Genomic DNA, 24627 nt, shown 5'->3' with positions numbered 1-24627 from the left:
AGACACAACAATTGAAAGCAGCTAATATTTTGAATTAAATGATAATGAAAACACAACCTATGGACACTTGCCGAGTGCAGCTAGAACTGTGCACAGGAGAAAGCTGTCACCACAGGAGATCCTGCAGAAACTACACAGACAGTGTAGTGGGTTGACCTGTGTCCCCTGAAAGGTAGTGATAACGTCCTGGCCCCCGGTGGCTATGAGTGTGGCCTCATTTGGAAAGAGAGGCCTCGCAGATGTGACCAAGTTGAGTTTACGCTGGAGTAGGGGGGCCCTGATTCAGTACGATTTGTGTCTTTAAAAGGAGAGATTTGAAGACACCTGAGGAGGAATGCAGGGGAGGAGGTCATGTGATGACGGAGGCAGAGATTGGAGTGATCTGGCCACAAGCCAATGGGGCCCTGGAGTCCCCAGGAGCTGGAAGAGGCGGGGACGCTGCAGAGCGAGTGTGGCTCTGCGACCTCTTCTGGCCCCCAGACAGGGGCAAATACATTCCGTTATTTTGAGCTACCAGTTTGTGGTACTTTGTTACAGCAGCCCCAGGAAATGATACAGTTAACAAGAAGATATTGTGAATAACTTTGTGATAAAAATTTTGAAATTGTAGATGAAATAGACAAATCCTTTGGGAATCATCGCCTACCAAAATTTACAGAAGAAATACAAGCTCTGAATAGTACTATGTCTCACGAAGAAACTAAAGCCATAATTGGAAACCTTCACGCACACACACCACACACACACACCACACACAAGCCCAGATGGCTTCACTGGTAAATTTCTTCCAGACACTTACGGAAAAAATAACACCAATTATACCAAACTCTTCCAGGGACTTTTTTAAAAAGAAGGGATACTGTCTAACTCATTTTATCCAATCAGCCTTCGTCATCGAGGAACTGAAAGATCAAGTCTTGATGAGATATACTACACCCATGAAAATATCTGAAATGCTACTGATTGGTGGGACTGTAGCATTCTCTTTTTACCTGGGGGCGAGGGTGTGACAAGAGGAAAATTCTGAAACGCCTGAAATTAGGAGGGTGGGAAGAAGAAACCAGGAGTTACTCAGTTAACAGCCACAGGCAGAAGCCGAGGGGAAACTGCTCTGATTCCTGAGTCTGTCTGGAAACTCTGAACCGACTTTCGGGTGGCTGTTTCACTCTTACCTGGAGAGCAAGGTGACCTGCACCCTGCTTGCAAGTGATCTCCCTGGGCTGTGTCCCATGACCGGAACCCGCAGAAGCAGCGAACGCTTCTTCCCAGGGACTTTGCACCTGTGACAGAACCAGCCCCGCCCCAAACAAACTCATAAAAGGTCCCGTCAGGATGGAAAAGCCTGGCGAATGCGATGGCTTTCCATCCTCCCTGCAGCTGGTGGTTCGCACTGCAGGCCCCAGGCCCTGATCCTTTTCAGGCTAGCGCATGGCTCAGTGAAATCTTTCTTTCAGAACAGTTTTTGGCCATGAAGATTTCTGCTTAACAGAGTTGGTTAGTAAATGTAAAATTTGTATTCATCTGGCTATCGGTGTCACATGTCGGTGCCAGTTTACCTAAACATGCACATGTCCACCAGGAAAGACCAGAGGGGACAGTGGTCAAAGGATAGCAGCCTCAGCTCCCTGCTGCAAGCCCGGTGACCACAGACCCAGGCATGGTTGAAAAACTGCCCGGGCCAGCTGTTCTCGCCTGGGCAGAGTCCAGTGAAGTCAAGGTCACTTGTTCCCAGCAGCCTAGATGAGCTCTTTGTTGTCTGGCAGCACAAGAAATAAAGGCTGAGTAGCGCAGCTCTCCATTGGGACAGCTCGGGTCACACAGGCACGAGGACCCCACATCCTCCCTCCATGACATGAGGTCAATGCCGGCAGGCACAGAGACAGCAGCGAGCCCACTGAGGGCCTGGGGCACGTCTCAGCACAGACGCCCTTGCTATGGTTTCTTTCTTCCTTATCTTATTGATGGAATTAACCTTCTCAGATGCACGAAAAGTGTCTTGCCCTTTATTGCTTTCCAGTGCTTAGCACAGCACCTGACACAGTATCTGTTGGCGCTCAGTAAGGATTTGCTAAATAAGGAGCTGGGCCAACACCCGGGGGGGTTGTCAAGACCAGTACTGCCCGAGGCGGCGACCGCAGCACCTGGTTCCCTTCTGTCCCCCCAACTGGAGTGTGTGTGTGTGTGGGGGAGTGTGTGTGTGCCTGAGCACTTTTGCTTGGGTCCGTGTGCATTCTGTGAGTGCGTGTATGTGCCCACATGCACTCACTGTGTTTAGCACGCATGTCTTCCTATGTGGCCTGGGGCAGCCCGGGCCCATCACCACACTGCTCTGCGTGCCTGGGCAGTGGCTCTGAGGTATCCTGCTAGTGCAGACACTAACCTGGACCCGCTCCCACACTGAAGCCAGGCCAGTTTCCTCCGTCCACCCACACAGGCTCCCTCACCTTCCCCACCACGCTCTTCAGGCTCTGGTTTATTCTCTCTCCTCCTGCTGCCCTCTGCAGTCAGGAGGAACCCCTTGAGATCCCAGGTCTGACAGCCTCACACAGCTCTTCCCCTGCTCACACCCCTGCTGACCCTCAGCGAAGCCCTCATCCAGGAATATAGTCGCTCCCTCGTCCTTCCTGGAATATTCTTATCCTTCCTAGAATATAGTCACGTGCCCTGGACATCAGGGGCACCGCCCCAAGGGGCCACAGACACCACCAGAGCACTCCTGCTGGCCCTTCCCCGGGACACAGGGTGGACATATCCAGCTGGGGCCCTCACTGCTAAGGGACAACCATGCCTTTTGTCTCTGAGAGGGCAGCTGGGACACTCCACTCCTGGGTGGCACCAGGCAGGTCTGGAAGTGTTTGGAGAGTAAACACCCCTCCTGGGCAAATACAGCCACAGCCAGGCTCTGAGGCCACACACCACACCAGCTGACAGGCAGGAGACGGACCCTTGCTCACCCAAGGGACAGGGAGCTGAACCCCTGAGCAGGCCCAGGGTCTGGGGACACCGACATGCAGAGAAAAAAGCCACAGAGACACTGGGGCACTGACGCGGGGGGACGTGAGGCCACTCAACGGGACCAAAGGTTGAGTCCTGGCCAATGACCAACAGCGAGCATCTGGAATGTTCCCTGTGTCCTGGGCAACAGCCCTCACCTTTGGCGGGAGAGGCACTGGGAGAGAACGTGTGAGGTGTGAAGGGCCCACGGTGGCTGTTAATGAGTCAGGGATTTTCTGGAGGGTGAAGGTGAGGAAAGAGTGAAGAAATAAAACGGAGTCACTGTAGTCAAGCTTGTAAATTACTACAATGACATAGGCTGAGGCCTGAGGAAAGGATTTTGTTCTTGCTTTACCCGCCCAGAACTTAAACGTCTGAGCTCTCCAGTTATGCCTGGAGAAGGTATACAAAGTGTGCGTGTGTGTGCACACACACACACACACAGAGGGTGCCAAGAAAAATATACACACATTTTAAGAAAGGAGAAAACTGTATTAAAATTTTAATACCCACTATAACATGAGCCTTTTAAATATAAATACCCAATAACAAAAGATGAATACAAGCCATGCGTATACATTGTTTTGGCACCCGGTATGTATATATATAACTCCTACAGGTAACCCTATGGTAACATCCTGAAGGACTAAGGTAAGAATGTTCACACATCCAGACCACCTGATACCCAGTATCCAGACCACCGGTCATCTAGAGGTTTCGGACCAATCCAGAGGCTAAGAACACAGGACTGATTCTTCTCAAGAGTGTACTTTTCAAGGACACCCACTGTCACCACTTCTATGCAACATAGTGTTGAAGTCCTGGCCACAGCCATCAGAAAAGAAAAAGGAATGAAAAGCATCCAAATTGGAAAGCAAGAAATAAAACTGTCAATATTTGCAGATGACATGATACTATATAAAGAGAACCCCAAAGAATCCACCAAAAAATCTCTTAGAACTGAATGAATTCAATAAAGTCATGGGATACAAAATTAATACTCAGAAATCAGCTGAATTTTATACATTAAAAACAAATACTTAGGAATAATTTTACCAAGGAGGTAAAAGACCTGTAAGACACTGAAGAGAGAAACTGAAGAAGAAACAAATCTATGGGAGCACACGTGTACACCGTGCTCACAGACAGGAAGAATTAACATATTAAAATGTCCATAAGCAAGCTATAGAGTCAACACACTCCCCATCAAAATACCAGTAGTGTTTTTCACAGAATTAGAACAAATAATCCTAAAATGTATATGGAACCACAAAAGACTCCAAATAGCCAAAGCAATCATGAGAAAGAAGAACAAAGTTGGAGGTATCACACTACCTGATATCAAACTATACTACAAGACTATAGTAATCAGAACAGCATGGCACTGGCATAAAAACAGACACATAGACAATGGAACAGTACAGACAGCCCAGAAATAAACCCACAACTATGTGGTCAATTAATCTACAATGAAGGAGGCAAGAATATGCAATGGGGTAAAAACTGTCTTTTCAATAAATGGTGCTGGGGAAATTGGACAGATACACGCAAAAAAAATGAAACTGGACCACATTCTTACTACATATACAAGAATAAACTAAAAATAGATTAAAGACTTAAATGTAAGACCTGAAACCGTAAAACTCGTAGAAGAAAACATAGGCAGTAAACTCTCTGACATTGCTTTTAGCAGTATCTTTTTGGATATATCTCCTTGGGCAAGGAAAACAAAGAAAAAAATAAACAAATGGGTCTACATCAAACTAAAAAGTTTTTACACAGCAAAGGAAACCATCAACAAAACAAAAAGACAACCTACTGAATGGGAGAAGATATTCATCTTCTGATAAGGGATTAATATCCAAAATATATAAGGAACTCATACAACTCAGCATCAAAAACACAAACAATCTGATTTTAAAAAATGAATACACATGAATAGACATGTCACTGACGAGGACATACACATCATCAATAGACATATGAAAAAAGGCTCAACATCACTAATCATCAGAGAAATGCAAATAAAAACCATAATGAGACATCAGCTCACACCTGTCAGAATGGCTGTCATCTATAAATCAACAAGCGACAAGTATTGGTGAGGACGTGGAGAAAAGGGAGCCCTCGTGCACTGTTGGTGGGATTGCAGACTGGGGCAGCCACTACGGAAAACAGTATGGAGGTTCCGCAAAAAAATTAAAAATAGAACTACCTTATGACCCAGCAATCCCACTTCTGCATATTTATCTAAAGAAAACCAAAACGCTAATTTGAAGAGACACATGCACCCCGATGCTCATTGCAGCGTTGTTTACAGTGGCCCAGACGTGGAGGCCGCCTGGGTGCCCATCGACAGATGATGGATAAAGAGGAGAGGGTGCATTTATACAGCGGGACGGTGCTCAGCCATAAAAAAGGATGAAAGCCTCCCGTTTGCAACAACCTGAATGGACCTAGAGGGTATTGTGCCAAGCGAAGTAAGTCAGACAGAGAAATACAAATACTATGCGATCTCACTTATATTGTGGAATGCTAAAAAAAGAAATAAATAAATGAACGAACAAAACAGAAAGAGACTCATAGATACAGAGAACAAGCTGATGGTTGCCAGAGGGGAGGAGGGCTGGGGGGGTGAGTGAAAAAGGTGAAAATGGATTAAGAAGTACAAGGAGCGAGTTATAAAAACAGTCCTGGGATGTAAAGTTCAGCATAGAGAATACAATCAATAATAAGTAAAAACTACGTGTAGTGTCAGGTGGGTACTCGGCTAGTCAGCGGGACCATGTCATGAGGAATATAAACATGTAACCACTGTGCTGCAAAGAGACCAACATTACAGACATACCTGAGACCAACATAACACTGTATGTCAACTGTACTTGGCAAATACATTTAAAAATAAAATAGTAGAAAGGACCTACTTTTTACTGTAAGGACCCTACGCTTTTCTTTCTTTGATCCTTGACTAATTGGTTACCATTTATTTCTAGCTAAGCCCGGGTTCATTTACACTCGGTTGACAAGGGCGGGTGCAGATGGAAAGGGGGCATAGGACCAGGCCAGGTCTGCGAATGTACATAATGCCACCAAACTGTACACTTAAAAATGGGCAAGATGGTAAATGTTGTGTTTTGTGTGTTTTAGCACAATTAAAAATTAGATCTGCTGAGCTCCCAGATGGCTCAGTTGGTTGGAGCACATCCTCTCAACCACAAGGTTGCCGGTTCAACTCCCACAGGGGATGGTGGGCTGTGCCCCCTGCAACTAGCAACGGCAACTGGACCTGGAGCTGAGCTGCGCGCTCCACAACTAAGACTGAAAGGACAACAACTTGAAGCTGAACAGCACCCTCCACAACTAAGATTGAAAGGACAACAACTTGGCTTGGAAAAAAGGCCTGGAAGTACACACTGTTCCCCAATAAAGTCCTGTTTCCCTTCCCCAATTAAAAAAAAAAAAATTAAAATTAGATCTAAAAGGCCTGTGCAGGTCCCAGTGAGTCTGAGGGCAGAGAGCCACCGGGAGAGTTCCCGGGGTCCGTGTGGGGTCAGCCTGAGACCCCAGGCTCCGGAGGCCGACTTCCAGCCTTCCCTGATGTGAGGGCCGGAGCCAAATTCCCCAGACCCTGCCTTCCTGTCCCCCTGGAGGTGTGCCAGGAGAAGGGTGCCCAGGGCTGGCGAGGGCATGGCTTCCAGGTGTCAGGCCAGCATGCATCTGGCCTTCCTGAGGGGCCAGGCCAGGCTCTTTACGGCCAGGCCACGAATGAACGTGAGAGCACCTAGGACTGGCCAGCGTTGTCTGGGGAGGAAAATCACAGGCTCCACCGTGGGGGATAACCGACATGGTCAAACAGGAGGAAAGAAAAGACTCTGGCTGGGGTCACAGGCACGAAAGCGAGAAGCCTGCTTCCAGGGCCGGCATCATTCTGAATCCTGGTGACTCAGAAGGAGAAGGTGCCTGCTGTTGTCAGCCTGCACAGACCACACTGCTCACTGTCATCGGATCCTGAGCCTGGGGTCAGACCACGAGGGAGGGGCAGCCCCGCCAGGGCAGCTCAGGGCGTGATCTCCAGTTTCCCCTAAAGAAGAAAGTTAAAAAACCCAAGAAGCTTCTGGTGTTACCTCCACAATTTTATTTCTGGGTGTGGTTCAGAAAAAATGCTGAAAATCGCCTAAAATTTGGCTTGTTTGCTTACGGGAGGCTCAGCTGCCGTGGTGATGCTTCTGCTGCTCCCCTCCCCACCAAGGTGGCCAACCCTCCAGAATCTCCCAGAAGCCACAGCACTTGCTTCAGCCAATGCCTGATGGGTCCTCTGGTGGGGTTGGTCGTGAGGAGGGGCCCTGGTGGCTAGTGTCCTGAGCAGGGTGCCCCACTGAGGGTCTTTGCAGCATCGGGGCAACTCTGTGGGGGGCGGGCCCTGAGCCCAAACCTGTGCCAGAGGACCCCGCAGTATGGGGAGGGGAACAGGGACAGGACCTTCCCCTCCCCAGGCCTGAAGTACAGAGGGAAAGGTTCCACCCGCCAACCCCCAGAGCGGACAGGTGGGAGGGTCCCCCCAAACCTGCCCAGGCCCCTGCTTGGTGCCCTGAGTACTTAGGAGGAGGAGGAGAGAAGGTTCCTTCTTTCTCTGAAGTGCAGTCTCAGGCACAGAGTGGGGGGGAGCTGTGCAAGGAGAGACCCTTCCGGGCCTTCCAGGGGAGCCCAGAGGGAAGATACGCAGATGGGAGGTACAGGACAGGGCCACCTGGGGTCACAGGAGGAGGAGGAAGGAGGGGACAAGGCCTGGGGGCAGAGGTGGAGGTACAGCTCAGAAAGAGCCAGGCCACCTCCTGGCAGCCAGTGCAATCTGAAGTGGGGCGGGGCGGGGGGACGGCCCAGGGAGCCCTGTGGTGGTGGTGGGGGGGGAGTCCAGGACCCCAGACAGGAATCTGATGGGAAGGGTGGTCTGGGGGTGGTGACAGGCCCCAGGTCAGCAGGACAGGGAGATCTGAGTGAGGGCTGTGAGGTTGGGCTGGAACCTTCTGGAATGCCTCCGTCCCTGTGGCCTCTGGCAGGGTCTGGCTTGGTGAACGAGGCCCAAGAGGTGGCCCCAGGACCAGGGGTGCTCACAGGATTCAGGCTGGAGGCCGAGGTTGGGCACCAGACACGGGCCTGACAAACCCACACCTGCTCCCACTGCAGGGCCTTAGGCACCGTCCTCCCCGCCCCCTACTGGCCGGCCTGTTACTCGCCCAGCGGTCACCTGGAGGCCAGGGGCCCTGGGCCCCCTCTCCAACCCGCAGGACCCCACAACCCTGATGCCCCACAGAGCCCCACAGAGCACGGCTAGCAACGTTTCAGTGGTCACTGAAGGTCACTATCTCCCCTGAGGTTTCCACCCCCTCGAGCTCACTGCCTGGACTGCAGACATTATCCGCCCCCATCCCTAGCGGGGACATGGGGCCCCTCCCGAAACCTGCAAACAGGAGCGACCAGGACCTGCTCCCCGTGCAGCCCACCCTCTGTGCAGTGAGGTGCTGCCCACACAGCAGACGGCGCAGACACGGCCCCCGCGGCCAGCAGCCCAGGGCCCAACCACAGCCCCAGCAGCAATGGGTCCAGGTGGTCAGCATGTGGTCAGCGACTGCCCCACTTCCACTCAGGACCAGCCACAGAAAGCAAACACTCCCCAGCCACCCACACAGGTTGCCCCGTCTAGCTCCCCACCTCCGGTCTCCCCAGGCCCACAGCCCCCACCAGGGCACCTGCATGGCCCTCTCTCAGCAGTGACGTTCTCCCACTCGTCTGCCTGCCCGGGAGTCCTGGCCACAGGACTCAGCTCTGCCCGTTGGCACTGGAGGTTTTTGTTCACGTCCACAGCCCGGTTTGGAAGTGGGCCCTGCCCCAGGGACTTTGCACTGATGCCCCTGGGCTGGTTACCCAGGCAGCGGGGGCGTCTCTTCCTGGAAGTGGCCTTTGCCGGGGAGGTTCTTCCTGCTCACCCCAGCAAACAGTGAGGACCCATCAGGACCCACGGGCAGGCGGTACCTGAGCGGTGCTGGCAAGCGGTAGGTGACACACACGTTTCTGAGGTGATGGCGTGGATTCTGCCGGGACATTTTCTCATTCCCACTAAGTCGCACGTCCTTCGTTAATCACCACACCGGGGCTCCAGGGCCCGGGCAGAAGGCCGCTCCAGGGGAAGCCACAGCACCTCAGCCTGTGCCGCAGCGACAGGGAGCCGCCACCTCCACGCTGGGCGGCCCCTGCTGCCCTCACCCACTGTGCTCATCGCCCAGCCCTGCCCGGTCTTCTCAGACCACCTGTCACTCACCCCTGTGGCTTCACACCAATCCCACCCTGCCTCAGGGGCCAGTCCAGGTGCCCCCACAGCGGGTCCACCAGGCTTTGTCTGGACACCTACTGGGGGTGGGGGGTGGGGCCGCGCCTCCTGGAGACCACGGCGCACGGTGGACACTTGACAGATGTGCCCCCGTAACGGGGGCTCACACTTGTGGGGCTGTCGTTGGGCCCAGGGCTTTGCCCTCAGGCTGTCGCCGAGTGTGAGGGCTCCCACTTGCCCAGTACAAAGGGCAAAGGGCCCAGGGCCAGAAGCAGGGACACCAGCCGCCAGAATGACCACCATGAACCGAGCACGGGCCCCTTTGATTCAAATACACGTGCAGAAGAACAACTCAGCCGCAGGAAAACCGCACAGTTGCCAGTCGGGCAGCCCCCTAGGCCAGTCAGTCGCTGGCACTGTTCCCAGCTCTGTGTGCACACGACGGACAGACGCAGGCAGGCGCTGCATGTGCCCGAGGCCTGGCCTCGTGTGTGGGCCTCTGCATTTCTGTCGCCGTTCCTGCCCTTTGCCCCACGGCCTGTCCTCAGCACCAGGACTTGCACACTCACCCCCTGCTGGGTTTTCAAGTCACAACCTGGCTTCCAAGCGAAGCCTGTTACCAAACGTAGGCAAAGTGCAAAGGGCTGAGGGGACATAGTGCAGGTGGGCAGGGGCCCAGTGCCAGGCAGGCCTCCCCCCAGGACTCCAGGGGACGCCTGGCTGTGTAAGAGTGGCGGTGACGTAGTGCCCTGTGCTCTGTGCCACCCTGCCAGGGCCAGGCCTTGGGTCTGTGCAGCACACTAGGGAGTGGGGATGCAGGGGAGCGGCTCTGGCTGGGGGAACGGGTGGGACCTATGGGGCCCTGGAGGGTGGGGGTGGCACCGCCTGCCCTGCGCTTCCTGGGAGAGCAGCCTTGGGTGACTCAGCCCCTGGCCCAAGCTGCACTTTGGAACTGGGTCTGCTTCAGGAGTTGATTTCCGGTTCAGGTCCCAGACTCCGGGGTTCCTTTGATCACCCCTCAGTCCCAGTGTCTCCACCGGCTCCAGGACACAGTGGTCACCTCCCTGCTGGGGTCCAGCCTCCTTCTCCTAGGATGGCCCCAGAAGGCCCCAGGCTCCAGCTGCAGCAATGGCTGGGGGTCTGGGCTAGGGGCTGCTCACTGTAGACGCAGACAGTGGTGCTGGCCCACTGGCATGCCACTTGGGTGGTGAGTAAAGCAAGCATTGCCTGTAGTGCTCCCGAACAACCTTGCAGGCAAACCCAGCCAGCCAGCCCCTGCAGGCATCACTCAGAAAGCCAGCTGCTATGACCCAGCCCAGACTGGTGGCTTCACACACACACACACACACACACACACACACACACACACGCACACGCACACGCACACGCACGCGTGCGCCTGTGCTCACAGCTCTGGGGTCAGAACTCTGAGATCAGGGAGACGCAGGGCCTCACTCCTTCCGGAGGCTCCAGGGACGGCCCTGCTGCCTTCTCCAGCTTCTGGGGCTCCAGGTGGCCCTGGCCTGTGGCTGCGTCACTCCCATCTCTTTCTATGTGTCTGTTCCCTTCTGTGTCTCTTACGAGGACACTTGTCACTGGATCCAAGGCCACACAGATGATCCAAGTGGGTCTGCAAAGAGCCTTTTTCCAAATAAGGCCATGTTCACAGGAATCAGGGGTTAGGACATGAGCATAATGTTTGGGGGCCACCATTTAGCCCCCTACAAACCTCAAAACTAAAACAGGATTCAGGTCCAAACTCGGACGTATGTGAGCCCCAGGGAGTCACTCCCTCAGCGTTCTGCACACAGTGGGACCACTTCCAACAGCTGGGCACGCGGGCGGTCCCTGTGCCCTGCCCCAGTGGATCTGACCAGAACGCCACGGTCCCAACTATAGAAGGGGCCTCAGGGCAGCAGCAGGTCCACTCCTGGAGCCCCCCAAGGTCCCACAAGTGGGGCTCCACCCTTGCCTGCGTGGGTTTGGCTGGCTGGTCTTCCTTTACACACGGGAAGATGGGGCGGCCTCCCTGGCCTCTGCTCAGCCTGGTGGGCTTCCTGGGGAGGGAGCTGGGCTGGTGACAGCACCACAGGTGACCTGTGGGCGGACACACACCAGAACGGGGGGCTGAGGGCAGTGCACCAGGGGATGGGCCGGGGGGAAGGCACCCTAGCAGGGGCTCAGCTTGTCACGAAGCCCCGCACCCCAACCAAGAGGGCACAGCTTGGCCGACACTCAGGACAGTAGGGCCATGTGGCTCACGCTGAGAGAAATGGTCCCTGCAGGGGAGGGGCTGGTGGCGCTGGAGAAAAGGAGCTTGGTGAACCCCAATACCTGCCCACTCAACCGTCCTTCTCACAACAGGCAGTGGCCCACCTGAACCTTGTGCAGCCACATGTGACCCAGCTCCCTGGGGATGGATGCTGTTGGAAGTGGGTTCTGTGAGCAGCCCTCCCGCTCTCCTGGAGGGCATCACCTGCCCCGACTCTGGAAATGGGCAGATGGGGGCGCGTCAGAGCACAGGCACCGTCTGTGGCTCAGAACCTGCAGAGTCACACGGTGGGGCCACCATTTAGCCCCCTACAAACCTCAAAACTAAAACAGGATCCAGATCCAAACTCGGACGTATGTGGGCCCCAGGGAGTCACTCCCTCAGCGTTCTGCAGGTGGCAGCAGTGTGGGGGGGGGGGGCACTGTGAGGGCCTGGCCCACAGAGGCTGAGGGCTCGCCTGTGCAGTGGCTGGGGGAGACCCAGTCCTGCGGCACCTGCAGCCCCCTCCCAGGTGCAGGGCACTGAGACCCTGCAGGTTCCGGCAGGTCCTGCTGAGGCGGCAGCTGGCTCGTTCCTGGGGTGGCACCATCATCCCTGAGGGCTCGAGGGCTCGCAGGCATCCCAACGGCTCACCTGCACACTGACTGCCCCCAGTTTGTTAGCACTGTGGACACAGGCAAACTGGGGGTTACCTGCTGGCTCTCTCCCCCTGCAGGCAGCCCCCCAGGAGGTGTCCCTCCTACAAATGGGGATGGGACTCAGTGATGCACCGGTGTGGCCTGCCCTCCCTTTGCTGAGGATCTTGGCAGCACTCACTGTGTCTCCAGGGGGACAGGAGCACGCAGGTCTCCAGGCAACGAGGCAACACGGAGCCCAGGCCCCGGGGGAAGCTCAGATGGGGTGAGGGGGGCAGCGTGGGTCCCGATGGACGTGGCTGCCAGGCAGGGAGCCTCGGCCAGGGGAGGTCCCAGGGCCCTGCTGTGACAGCTCAGAGTGACCTCAAGGTGGGCCACCATGGCTGTTCAGGGGCGCCCACTGGGGGCTCAGGGCGGAGCAGAGCCGCGGGGCACGGCCACGGAGGAGGCTGAGCTGAGACAAGCCTGCCTGCGGGTGTGGGGGTGCCCGTGGGCTCCACAATTGGACAGTTTATCTGTGAGCGTGGGCATAACAGGCACCACAGAACAGACATCTATTGCCTCTGTCCTGGGGGCTGGAAGTCTGCCCGGATATTGGCTCAAACGTCTTTCTGGATGTTTTTGTGAAGGTGTTTTGGATGAAATTATCACTTAAATCGGTGGACTCTGGGTAGAGCAGACTGCCCTCCCTACTGTGGGTGGGCTTCGTGCAGTCAGCCGAAGGCTAACCTCTGAGAAGGAAAGAACGCTGCCCGCAGATGGCCACAGACGAAGTGCAGCTCTTCCGCACGTTCTGGACACACCACGCCACAGTCCTGGTAGCCAACGTGCTGGTGGGTCTGCTTCTCTGGGGCCCTAACAACTGCTCTTCCCACGTTTTCTCTCTCAGGTGTCTGCAGTGAGCATTGCTGTTCAGCTCAGCTTTGAGGGAAGCTTCTAGAGCGCTCAAAGGCCCCTCAGCCCACCCAGTCCCAGTGGGGGTGATGTTGGGACCAGGGCTGCTAACAGAGGGGCTCTGGCAGCCTGCACCAGGAAAGACAGGGGGCCACGTACACCGGGCAGCACACCGTGTCCCCTCACTCACCGGGCGTCCAAGACATGAGTGAGGTGACGACGTGGGACTGCTCTGCAAACTGCAGAGTGAGGGCAGGGTGGGACGGCAGCTCTGCTGAGGCGGGAGAAAACTTGCACGCATGCACACATACACATGCGCATGTGTGCACACACACACTCCCTTCCCGTGGCTGACACACGGCCTGTGCACCGAGGGGCCCAACACACCTAGTGCCAGCCTTGCTTCGCACGCCCTCTTGGTGCCCAGGGCCGGCCCCTGCAGGCTGCACAGCCGCGTGTCCTGGTCCCTGAGTCTGCAGCCCATGTCACCCCCGGCAAGTCCTCCCGTCTGAAGGAAGGCCCCTCCACAGCACGAGCTGGGACCTCAATCCCCCCATGGCTGAGGCTGCTGTGCATCTTCATTGTCCAAGGAAGGGGGGGCGGGAGGGGGCAGTATGAATTGCCGTCCCAGGCCTGAGGCCCCCTCCCTGGGATCTGCATGCAGGAAGCTGCCAGCGGCCCCACTCCCCCTCCAGGACAGCACGGAAGAGGTCACACAGAGAGTTATTTGAAACAGGAAGGTCCCTGGACAAAAATGTCTCCTGTAAGAGGCCTGAATTTGCACCGTGCAGAGAGCAATTTAGATTAAAAAGGACCCACTCCTGGGAGAGCCCTGCATGGAGAGATCGATTTAATGAGACTGGCCTCCCAGAAAGGAAACAAGAGACCGGGCTCTCTGGCAGGAGCAGGCGGCAAGGGGAGGTGTTTAGTTCCCTCTTGGCCCTTCCCTCCTGTTTGCTTTTTTTTTTTTTTCCGTGTTTTTTCCTACTGTGGTAAAGTAACTATACATAACATAAAATACACCACTTGACCCATCGTAAGCACCTAGTTCCACAGCATTAGGCACGTTCACACCACTGTGTAACCACCCCCACCACCATCTGCAGACCTTGCTCATCGTCTCAGACCGAACCTCTGTCCCCATTAGACCCTCACTCCCGTCCCCTCCCCCAGCGCCTGGCACCACCGTCCACTTCCTGTCTCTGAGTCTGACCACTCCAGGGACCTCATGTAAGAGGAATCACGCAGCGTTTGTCCTTTGTGTCTGGTTTATCTCTCTCAGCAGTGTCCTCAAGGTCTGTCCATGCTGTGGCTGGTGTCAGAGTGTCGGAATCACAGTCCATTGGACGGATGGACCACTTGTGTTTGTCAGGGGACCCCTGGGTGGCTTCCACCTTTTGCAGTGTGGACTGACTACATGCAGGATGGGCAGCCAGCACTGGGGAGCCCGGGAGCCCCAGTGTGAGGGGGATGCACACAGCAGCCCACTCAGTGGGCCCAGCCCACTGCAGTGATTGTCTCCCTGGAGATTAGAATTCCATTTACAGAAACCTGGGGTGGCCAGATGGCTCAGCTGGTTAGAGCGTGAGCTCTGAACAACAGGGCTGCCGGTTCGATTCCCACATGGGCCAGTGAGCTGCGCCCTCCACAACTAGACTGAAGACAACGAGCTGCCGCTGAGCTGCCAGAGGGGCAGCCGGATGGCTCAGTTGGTTAGAGCGCGAGCTCAGAACAACAGGGTTGCTGGTTCAATTCCCGCATGGGATAGTGGACTGTGCCCCCTGCAACTAAGATTGAAAGCGGCGACTAGACTTGGAGCTGGGCTGTGCCCTGCACAGCTAGATTGAAGGACAACGACTTGGAGCTGATGGGCCCTGGAGAAACACAGTGTTCCTCAATATTCCCCAATAAAAGTTAAAAAAAAAAAAAAAGAAAGAAACCTGACAGGTGAGTCAGTGCCTCAAAAGTCACCTCCACCCACCCCCACCTCTCCCACTCCGCAGCCCATCCTGCCCTGTATACAAAGAAGCCACACTGAACATTAAGCAGCAAAGAAGAGCAACAAAGGACGTGCCTCCAAGCGCTTTCTGTAAGAAATCACCACGGCGAGAATTCTCGGGCATCAGAGTGACCAGACCCTTGGGTGTTCTGGATGGCTGCTCCGGCTGCGCCGTGAGGCGACTCACAGATTAACAAGCGGCCGTGCTCCATAAAATATTTAAGGGAATGAAAACGGAGCCTGCACGCCTGGGGGCTCCCCGACACCAGAGCCGCCTCCAGCCTGGGTCAGTCGGCTCCTGCCTGGCAGCGGAGAAGGAAACTGCCCAGAAGAACCTGCCTCCAGCACACACCCGTGACGGACTGTCACGAAGTTGTGTAGAAAGCACAGATGCACCATCTGGGCAAGGGTGGGGGGGGGTGTTCCGGGGGGTCCACAGACCCTCTGAGGGCCTGTCACAGAGTGTGACGTGGGGAGCCAGCTGGCCCTTCGTCCCCCCACTGCACCCCTATTTGCGTGTCTACTCCACACCCTCAGCTGTGGAGCTGGAGACTGAGGTGCCCACGCTGCCCAGCGACGGCAGTGCCTGACCAGGCCAGTCCCCTCGGCTCCCGCTGCCCAAGTGGACAGGCTGCCCAGTCCTCGTGTGCCCTTGGCCAATGCAGATAGCCTCTGCTGGCTCTATCAGCCCAGAGGGTGCCTCCTCACAGACACCCCCATGGAAGTGGCAGGCTGCTGTCCACCGACCCTGAGCCACAGGCCCCTACCACTGCCCTGCTGACTTCCAGAACCTTCCACTCAGAGTCTGCTTCAGGTCCAGCCCATCCGACACCAGGGAGACACAAGAAGGCGGAGGGGAGTCTGGCTCCCGGGGAGTCAAGCTGACCTCAGTGCAGTGTGGCCCTAGGGGGGAATCACTAGAGATGGGGGTGAGTAAGTGTGTGTCCCTTGGGCCACCTCCCCCCCCACGGCCTTGAGCTGGCTGTGACCCTCCCCAAATGTCCTCAGGGCAGCCTCGTGCAGGCTCTCCAGCTGAGGGCGAGGGGGAAACATGTCCATCGCATGTCTTGATTCTGGATCTGGGAACCCTCTGACAATCCCACGAAGGAACTGCATGGGGGCTCCCGCCAGCACCCCTTTACTGGGAATAAGCAGAGAACGATGGTTCAGTCTTGCTCACCTGGAACCCCCGCAAACCATGTGAGAGCTTTCCAGCCCCACTGCAGTGCAGCCAGACCTTTCCTGGGAGACCAGAATGCTCTGTGGTCCCCTCACTTGTCCTGTCCTGTTCCTGCCCTAGGCTTGGGGCTCACAGGATGCAACCACATTGCGGGCGGGCAGGGAGTCACACCTGGCGCTCGCTCGGACACAGGCATCCTGTCCCAGCACAGACTCCCCGCCCCCGCTCTCGCACTGGGCAAACCGCAACGGCTCAGCACACTGTGGTGACCTGACGGTGTGTGCTGGGCTCTCACGGGACCCCTTGGGAACCTTAGCTGAGCCACGCACAGGGACGGTACAGGGATGCAGAGCTGGGCTCCCGTCCTGCCACCACAGCATGCTCTCTGCACGCACGCACGCACGCACGCACTGAAGGGAGCTGGTCTGGGGGCAAAGTCAGATGGCAACTGTGGTTCCCACTGCAGGCTGGACGCTGCAGGGAGGCACCGGGGGACCCACACGGAGTTAGGAGCCTGTGAGTTCCAAGGATTAGAAGTTCCCTCCATCACCACCCCACACACACACCTGGAAGTGAACTTGAACCAGTGCCCACAGCACTCCACTTCCTGGCTAGGACCGAGGCTGCCAATAAAGCCTGTTTCCTTTTTTAAACTTAGTGTCAGCGTCTAAATGAAATGTCGAATAATAGGGCTTTTGTTCTCACATAGTGGGCACAACACAAAATCATTAGATTGACCACTGGCTGGAACGCCTGCACCCTGGAGCCCAAGGTCTATTGGCAAAGGCTGGCCAACCAAGCGTGGGCAGGCAGTGGCCACAGGCTCAGCACAGTTTCCAAAGTTTAGGGCTGAAGTGGGGCAACAGCCAGGGTGGCCAGCCCCACCTGGGTCCTCAGCCCCTGAGGGTGGCGGTGGGGAGGGAGGGAGGCCTGCCCCCGAGACAGCAGCCCACAGGGAGCAATGAAGGTGGGTGTGGGCGAATTCGAGGGCCCAGTGGGATCCCCTGGCCCCAAACACATTGAGGACTCGGGCAGCACCCTTCTTCCACCAGCCTAATGGTGAAAATCTCAGCAGCCCCATGGACAGTGGAAAGACCTGAGCATGTCTCCTGGCACCAGACGCTTCCCCAGGGGCTCAGGCCAGCGTGCTGGGTGCCGAGGGCCAGCAAGGCAGACGAGGCCTGAAAGCGGGTGCACTGTAGGAGGGTCAGCTGACCCAGGGCCGCACCCCACGATGGGACAGTGCCCACTGGGAGTCCATCTTCCAGCCCAGAGGAAGGCCAAGGCCCCAGTCCCTGTGGGGAGAGCGCGGGAGCTGAGCACGCCCCATGCTGGAGTCAGCAGGGAACCGGACTATCGCCTTCAGGGTCCCAGGGGCAGGGAGTGTGGGCCCAGCTCTGCTGCCCAGGAGAACCAGCTCCTCTCACAGAGCAACCCCGTCAGGAAGCCCTCACCCAGGCTCTCATGTGGGTCTTTCTCTCAGCCACACTCTCCCTGGAATCTCCACTCACCCCCTTCATCAAAGCCGTTTCACTCAGAATAGGCTGGGGGTCGTAAGAGGTCAGAGAGATGATCTGATCTGATCGGGCTCTGATTTATTCTAATCAATGACCTGCAGAGTCACCTGCTCGCAGAGTGAAACAAAGGACGGTGTCCCTGGGTGAGCAGGAGCAGGAGACGGCTCAGCTCCGTCTGCAGGGCACCCTCCCTCCGCCTCACCCACAGCGCTGTTGCAGGGGTGCGGTGGAGAGGGCCTGCCTGCTCTGGGGTTGAGGCCACAGGTGCACAGCAGGTGCCATATGCCCCTCCTGGAGCTGAAGGAATGATTGGCAGGGTTAGAGGGTGACGGGGAGGGAGCAGGACCTAAGAACCAGCTGCCACCAGGATGACAAGAGTCCTGTCCACACGTCCACAGCTGACCTAGAGCTCAGAGCACAACGGGACCTACCCGCATATCCCCATCTGTGCCAATGGTGCTGTTGTAGAGAGCAGGAGGCTGTGACACACACCTACACCTGCACGCACATCAGGAGGCCCCTGCTCACCTGGGGAGGCTCCGCTCAGGTGTCACCATGGTGCTGAAGCGTTTCCCAGTAACTCAACGGAAGGCCTTAAGCAAGCATCTGAAACCTCAGCCCTCTCGCGCAGAGCCCTCACTGTGTGCACACACGACACCCACACACACTGAGTTTCCCAGGGGAGGCCCTTCTGCCTGAAGAGCTGCCTACCTCCCCACAGCTGACCTGCAGGGCCCACTGGGCACTGGAGAAGCTGCAGGTGGCTGGGACAAACATCAGCCCAGAAGTAGCCAAGGTCTGGAGGGCAAGCGAGCGCCCTCCCAAGGGCTGTCTGCCCGGGTAGCAGGTGGGGTGAGGCCAAGCCCCTGGGCAGGCCTCGGTCCTGAGCACCTCTGTCCCAGGCAGGGGTCAGTGCTCTGGGCTCTCAGGAGGGAGAGGAACGGCACTGGAGGGACAGGCTCAAGCAGCCTTTCAGATTCAGTCAAGCCCTGCTCCTGAGGAGCCCTGTCACCAGAAACCAGGCTTGGCCGTGTCCCGACACGTCCCCACCCTCCCCTCCCAGGGCTGTGGGTGCCACGCCTCAGTGAGCAGTGAGTGGCCAGGAGGAACACACTCTGTACATCCCCCCACAGAGGGACCGTCCTGGCTGCCAACACTTCCGTCAAGTCCAAAGGTCCACAAAGGCAGACGTTAGGTGGTTACAGGCAGGTGAGGTCACTGAGGGAAGATCACAAACCCAGCGACTGACCAGAGGGGCTGTCCTTATTATAAAAGCACAGCTCTGACAGGAGGCCTCAGGACCCTGGGGCGGTGGCATTAGAGGGACAGGAGGCCAGCAGAGCACTTCCTTCTCAGTCTCCAAGGCCTCTCTCTACACACCCCTTACACACCTGCGGTTGCGACTTGGGCCGGCGCTCTGTGCTCCAGGAGCCAGGACATTAGAGGGCCTGGGAGCTGTCACCAGCCAATGCCCTAGGACAATGCCCCGGCATTCCCCGCACCAGGCCCCCGGACAGGGCAGACTGCAGGCGGAGGTGGGGCTGCGGTCAAGGCTTCGGAGGGGAGCGCTACGGATGCACCACACCGGCTCAACCCAGCGCTGACCACAAGCGACACGCGTGTCTCCAAGGCCAGCGCCTCTGCAGCTCTCCCGCCCCTGCCACCCGCCACCCGCCCGTGACTCTACCGACCTCGCCCGCCCAGCAGGGAGCCGCGGCGCGGGCCAACGCCTGCACTTCCCCGAGGGGACGTCCCCGTCCGGCAGCACCTACCGTAGCGGCTTGGCTCGCGGCCGTAACTCAGGATGGGCAGCGCATCCACGCACGGCGGTTCTGGGGCGGCTGCCGGGCCGGGGTCCCCCGCCCCGCCTACCGCGGGGGTCACCACGAAGCGCTGGGACATGGTGGCCTCCGGTCCCCGGGTGCCGCGAAGGCTGCGCGACGCGTGCCGGGCCTGTGCGGCCGCGGGCGGGGCTGGAGGTGAGCGGAAGAGGGCGGGGTGGGGGCGGGGCGCGGCTGGTGGGGCGGGGCTGGCACCGGGGAGGAGGCCGGAGGATGGACCCTGCGCGGTCAGGGACCCGGGAGGAGCCAGGAGCGCGGTCGGACGCACGGGAACCCGGGAGGGGGCGTCGGGACGCCAGGGCGGACGTGGTCGCCCACCGTCGCCCAAGATCCTTGTTCGCTGTGCGACACTAAAGCTTTGATAGCGAAGCCAGTCGTGTCCCTCCCAAACAGCACGACCTCGGGGGTCGCGCTGCAAGACCTGGGAGACCCCGTCGCACCTCAGGCGGTCAGGGGTCAGCGCGCCAGGGCCCGGTCCTGGGGACGCTTAGGCCAAGGGACGCCCGGGATCTCTGGTCCCGGATGGATTGCCATCACCCCTAGCGCCAGGACAGGTGGCCAGGACAGGTGGCCGGGGCGACCGACCACGCCCACTGAGGGCCGGTAGCAAAGCTCCAGGAGGGAGGGAAGGTGGAGGCTGCTAGTCCGTGGGGCTTGAGGGACAGACGCCCCAAGACTCACCCGGGAGAGTGGAAGGCGGGAAAGAGAAGGTGAGGCAGGGAGTCGGGGGTGGGGACCGACGCACCCGGAAACCTGGTGAGAACCAGCCACTCTGTGCACTCGTCCTGCAACGCCTGCGGCAGCCACAGGCTCATATTATGGTACTACGCTGCCACTTCGCACTTATCCCTGTAAAGCTACAATATGCAACGTGCTTTGCACATTTACTCATTCAACGAATATTTCTTAGCGCCTAGCTATGCCAGGCCCGGTGAACGACATAAGGAGGCAGAAATCCCTGCCGTTTTTGAAGCACACATTCTAGAGTGGAGGTAGAGATAAGAGCCCCGATTAAAAAGCAGACGAGAAAGGGTCTGGAAGGGGTGAAATTGTGAATGAGTGTCCAGGAGGGCCCCAGGGGAAGAGGACACTGGCACAATGACTGAAAGGAGGTCAGTGGTCAGCTGTGTCTGCTTCCATTCACTCACCCCATAGCCCCTGATGGCTGTCCCTGGTCCAGCCATCACATTTGTATTCTAATAGGGGAGGGAGGAAACGGGAAGGTAATTAGCCCCCTCCCAAGAACACAACCCAGAAGCTGCACACAACACCTCTGCTGGACCCACTAGCTAGAACTTAGTCATGTGACCACACCTGCCCATGAAGAAGGCTGGGAGGGGCCAGCCCGGTGGCTCAGGCAGTTAGAGCTCCATGCTCCTAACACCGAAGGCTGCCAGTTCCATTCCCACATAAGCCAGTCGGTTCTCAACCGCAAGGTTGCCAGTTCGACTCCTGCAAAGGATGGTGGGCTGCGTCCCTTGCGAATAACAATGGCAACTGGACCTGGAGCTGAGCTGCTCCCTCCATAACTAAGATTGAAAGGACAACCACTTGACTTGGAAAAAGTTCTGGAAGTACACACTGTTCCCCAATGAAGTCCTGTTCCCCTTCCCCAATAAAATCTAAAAAAAAAAAAAAAGAATTACACAAGCATTGAAAAAAAAAGAAGGCTGGGAAATGTGCCCGCTAATGTTTGGGGACTCTGTTAATGAAGACGAAGGAGAGGTTAGGTGTTAAGGACACATTGAATGCAGCAGGAAAGATCCAGGGGGGCTGCTTTCTTTCACCCACCTTCTCATTACCTCCCCCACCTCCGCTCACCATCTGCAGAGGTCGGCCAGGGTCCAAGTTCTCACACTCGGCCACACATGGCCACTCCCACCCTCTTCCTGCACAGCCTTCATGGGCTCTTCTTGGTGCTCAGGAGCCACTCCTGTCCCCACCCCACCCCCACCCCACCCCCAGATTTCGGTCTGTGACACACAGGGACCGGGACAGCAGCCCTGCCCCTCCCACCCCCATTCTCCTTCAGTATTTTCTAGGCCATTCTTGCGCACTGATACTATTGTGTGTTTTTCCTCAAGATAAATATTTGAATCATTTTGGAAAGTTACACACACACACACACTGGATTGGAAATCCAATCTGTAAACAAATTTGCTGAGAACTGACATCTTTACAGTGTTGGACCTTTCACCCAGGTCCTGTGCAAGTTAATTCACGCGTACCCACCATTTTTTGTTACTGCTGTAATGCATCTTGCAACTATGCTGATATGTGAAAACAAAAGCAAGACAAAGCAAAACATTACTGGCTTCTGTGTATTTCTTTTGTAATCTGCCACCTCACAGAATTCTAAATTCCATTATTCAATTGTTTTTTCCAGTCCAACTTCTTAGGTTTTTGCAAGGGAATCTTTACCTACAAAGAATGACAGCTTTGTCTTTCCTCATGGTTTTTGCTGTTTCTGTTTTCTTTTCCCCCTTTCGCTCTTGTTGTGGAATTTTGTGGAAATTCCAGGGCAATATGAAATACGCTGGCTACAGCTCCTTGTACGGGCTGAACTGGAATGGCAAGAGTCCTGCAATCTCCCCATAAGGCCTGGTGCTGGCAGAGGCCTGGGGTGGCTGCATCTGCCCTGCTGCACTCCACTGGGTGGCCCTGGTGGCCACCATCAGTCACCAGGAGCCAGCAGCCTCTCTTGAGACTGGAGACAGCAGGGAGGCCTGGAATGGAGCTGCAGAGAGCGGTTCCAAGACTGACAGTCTGCCCCTCAGCCTTCTCTTCCCACCGTTTAGGGTCTGCAGGAGGACAGTCTGTCTCCAGCTTTCTCTGCAAAATGCTCAAACCTGCTCGGTCCAGCCACAGCCTCGATGGAACCGGCTTTCTGCCCACCCAGTCAGCACTGGCTGTCCTAGAAACCTGAAGACACTGGAGCTGCACAGAAACCACTGGCCGCACGACCTCAGCCTGGATGAACAGGCCACTGCAGCCACCAGCCTCTGGCCCATGTGGACAGAGGTCACATCGCCTAACCTGGGAGCTCCTCGGCGAGTGCCTCTGGGTGCCTCACATCGCTCTGCCTGTCGTGTTGGGGGTGGATGGGACCCCCCGGGAGAAGCCCGAGGGGCCTCTGGTCATTGCTACCCACCTGCAAGAGAGAAAGATGTAAAACCTCTTATTTCTTCAAAGTGTTGAAACCGGAAAAATGCAGATTGGTTCACATACGTTCTCGATATACCTGGTAAAGTAAGATGCAAATGATGGAGGGTGGTGAATGCAGGGTGACAGGGGCGGGAAGGAGGAACTCACGGGTGCCAGAAAATGACACTGAGGGACAGGAGACATGAAACAGCCTTCAGGCGGGGAGGGTGTGGAGCCGGGGGCTGGAACGTCCTGCCTCCCTTTTCTCCCCTTCATTGAATTCTGCTTTTGTCTTCACTGTTTCTTCTATTCACTCTTTCTTTCTACCATCTTGATCTGAATACTCAGTTTAAAAAGCAATCTTCAATCTTCATCATGTCTTGGTAAATAAAACACCGAAGACGATGCATTTGCCCCTGAAAATAGCTTCGGCCTCATCTCTCAGGCCGAGCTTCTGTGGGTGTTCCCTCAATGGCATTTTTTTCTACACAGCCTACAATTATAGCGTTAATCTCTTCAGCTAAAAAACTTCCTATAGCCTCAACTGTTTAAATTTATTTATGTATACATGCATGTGTTTGTTGATTTGTTGTTAGTTGATGTCTAATGTGCCAACAGTAGGAATCACCATCTCTCCAGAGGGTTCCACGGGTCCTGACAAGCTTGAACAGCAGGACACAGAGCACTACTGACACCGCTGCTCGCAGTCCCTGGAAGCGCCCGTCAGTCTCTCTCCTTGCCTTCTTCTCCAGCACGTCCCCTAAGTGGCATCCATTGAACAGCATGTAGCATTTTGAGTCTTAGCCTAGAAAAACCTCAGGCCGATGTTCAAAGTGCCAGCCGTGCTATAAAAACATCCCAGGAAAGCACTCATACAAAGTCTAGCTGTCGGGACAAAGCACAGGCTCCCCTGGACTCCAGAAGTCACAGCCTGGGAGTCATCTAGTCAACAGCAGAGGGCACGTGTGTGTCAGGGTGGGGGCTCTGGGGGTCAGCGGGCAATCTGCACACCCACAGGCAGCAAAGCAGGTGGGCGCCGCAGGCCTCTGTCATCAGACGGACACGTACAGGAGCTCTCACTGTCCCCGCTGCGGACCTGGCACCCACAGACACTCCAGGGGTCCTGGCCCCTTAGCCTCTCAGACAGGAGCAGCTGCCCTGGCAGTCCCACCTGGCCATCCACAGGGTCAAGGCCCAGGAGGACCCCTGCAGGCTGCAGTCCACACCGCCCAGAGGGCCCTCCTCTGCCTCAAGCCGCCCCTGGTCAGAGGAGGCCTGCGGGGCAAGGCCCCGGGAGGGACACGGGACCGCTAAGCAGAACCACTGCCGACGAGTCCACAGTTCGGGCGGTGGGGAGACTTGGGGCGCTGTGTCCCCTCAGCTAATGTGGTGCTGCGGGGGCAGGGACACTGACAACCTGGAGCCTGGAGCCTCACTTTGGAGCCGTCTTGGATGACTCCCCAACCAGGGCGACCCCCACTCTCTCTTTCTCTCACACACACACTGTCTCTCACACTCACAGTCTCTTGCACACACTCACACTCAGTGTCTTACACACACACACCGTCGCTCTCACACACACATCTAGGGCAGCATGAAGCCTGCCTGCCGGCGCCCTGAATCTGCCCCGTGGCCCCACTATGAACCACAGGACAGACAGGCCTCATGGACGTGCAGGCTGATGGGACACCAGCGCTGCATCCCCAGTCGGGCTGAGCTGGGTCGGGGTCGGGGCCACTGCAGGAGGCCTGAGCCCCCTGCCCTGTTCTGTATCTCAGGGTCTGATCTGATGCCCACCCCACCTGTGCTGTTGTGAGCAATAGCCC

The 24627-nt window shown here is 56.6% G+C and overlaps 1 protein-coding gene across 2 annotated transcripts in view; it reads right to left on the bottom strand.

Moving 5' to 3' along the window:
• SLC12A7 (solute carrier family 12 member 7) overlaps nucleotides 1-19795 on the bottom strand; it is an 80326-nt gene extending 60531 nt beyond the window's left edge. For both annotated transcript variants that reach the window (XM_074329130.1, XM_074329131.1), the window contains exon 1: nucleotides 19589-19795. In XM_074329130.1, the coding sequence (XP_074185231.1) occupies nucleotides 19589-19718 (130 nt within the window). In that variant the 5' untranslated portion in view covers nucleotides 19719-19795. The remainder of the gene's footprint in view (nucleotides 1-19588) is intronic.
• Between the last annotated feature and the right edge of the window lie 4832 nt (nucleotides 19796-24627).

Source organism: Rhinolophus sinicus, linkage group LG03 (assembly GCF_036562045.2).
Source record: "Rhinolophus sinicus isolate RSC01 linkage group LG03, ASM3656204v1, whole genome shotgun sequence".
NCBI lineage: Eukaryota > Metazoa > Chordata > Mammalia > Chiroptera > Rhinolophidae > Rhinolophus > Rhinolophus sinicus.
The sequence above is the reverse complement of the archived record's forward strand: the minus strand, read 5'-3'. Positions and strand labels throughout refer to the sequence as shown.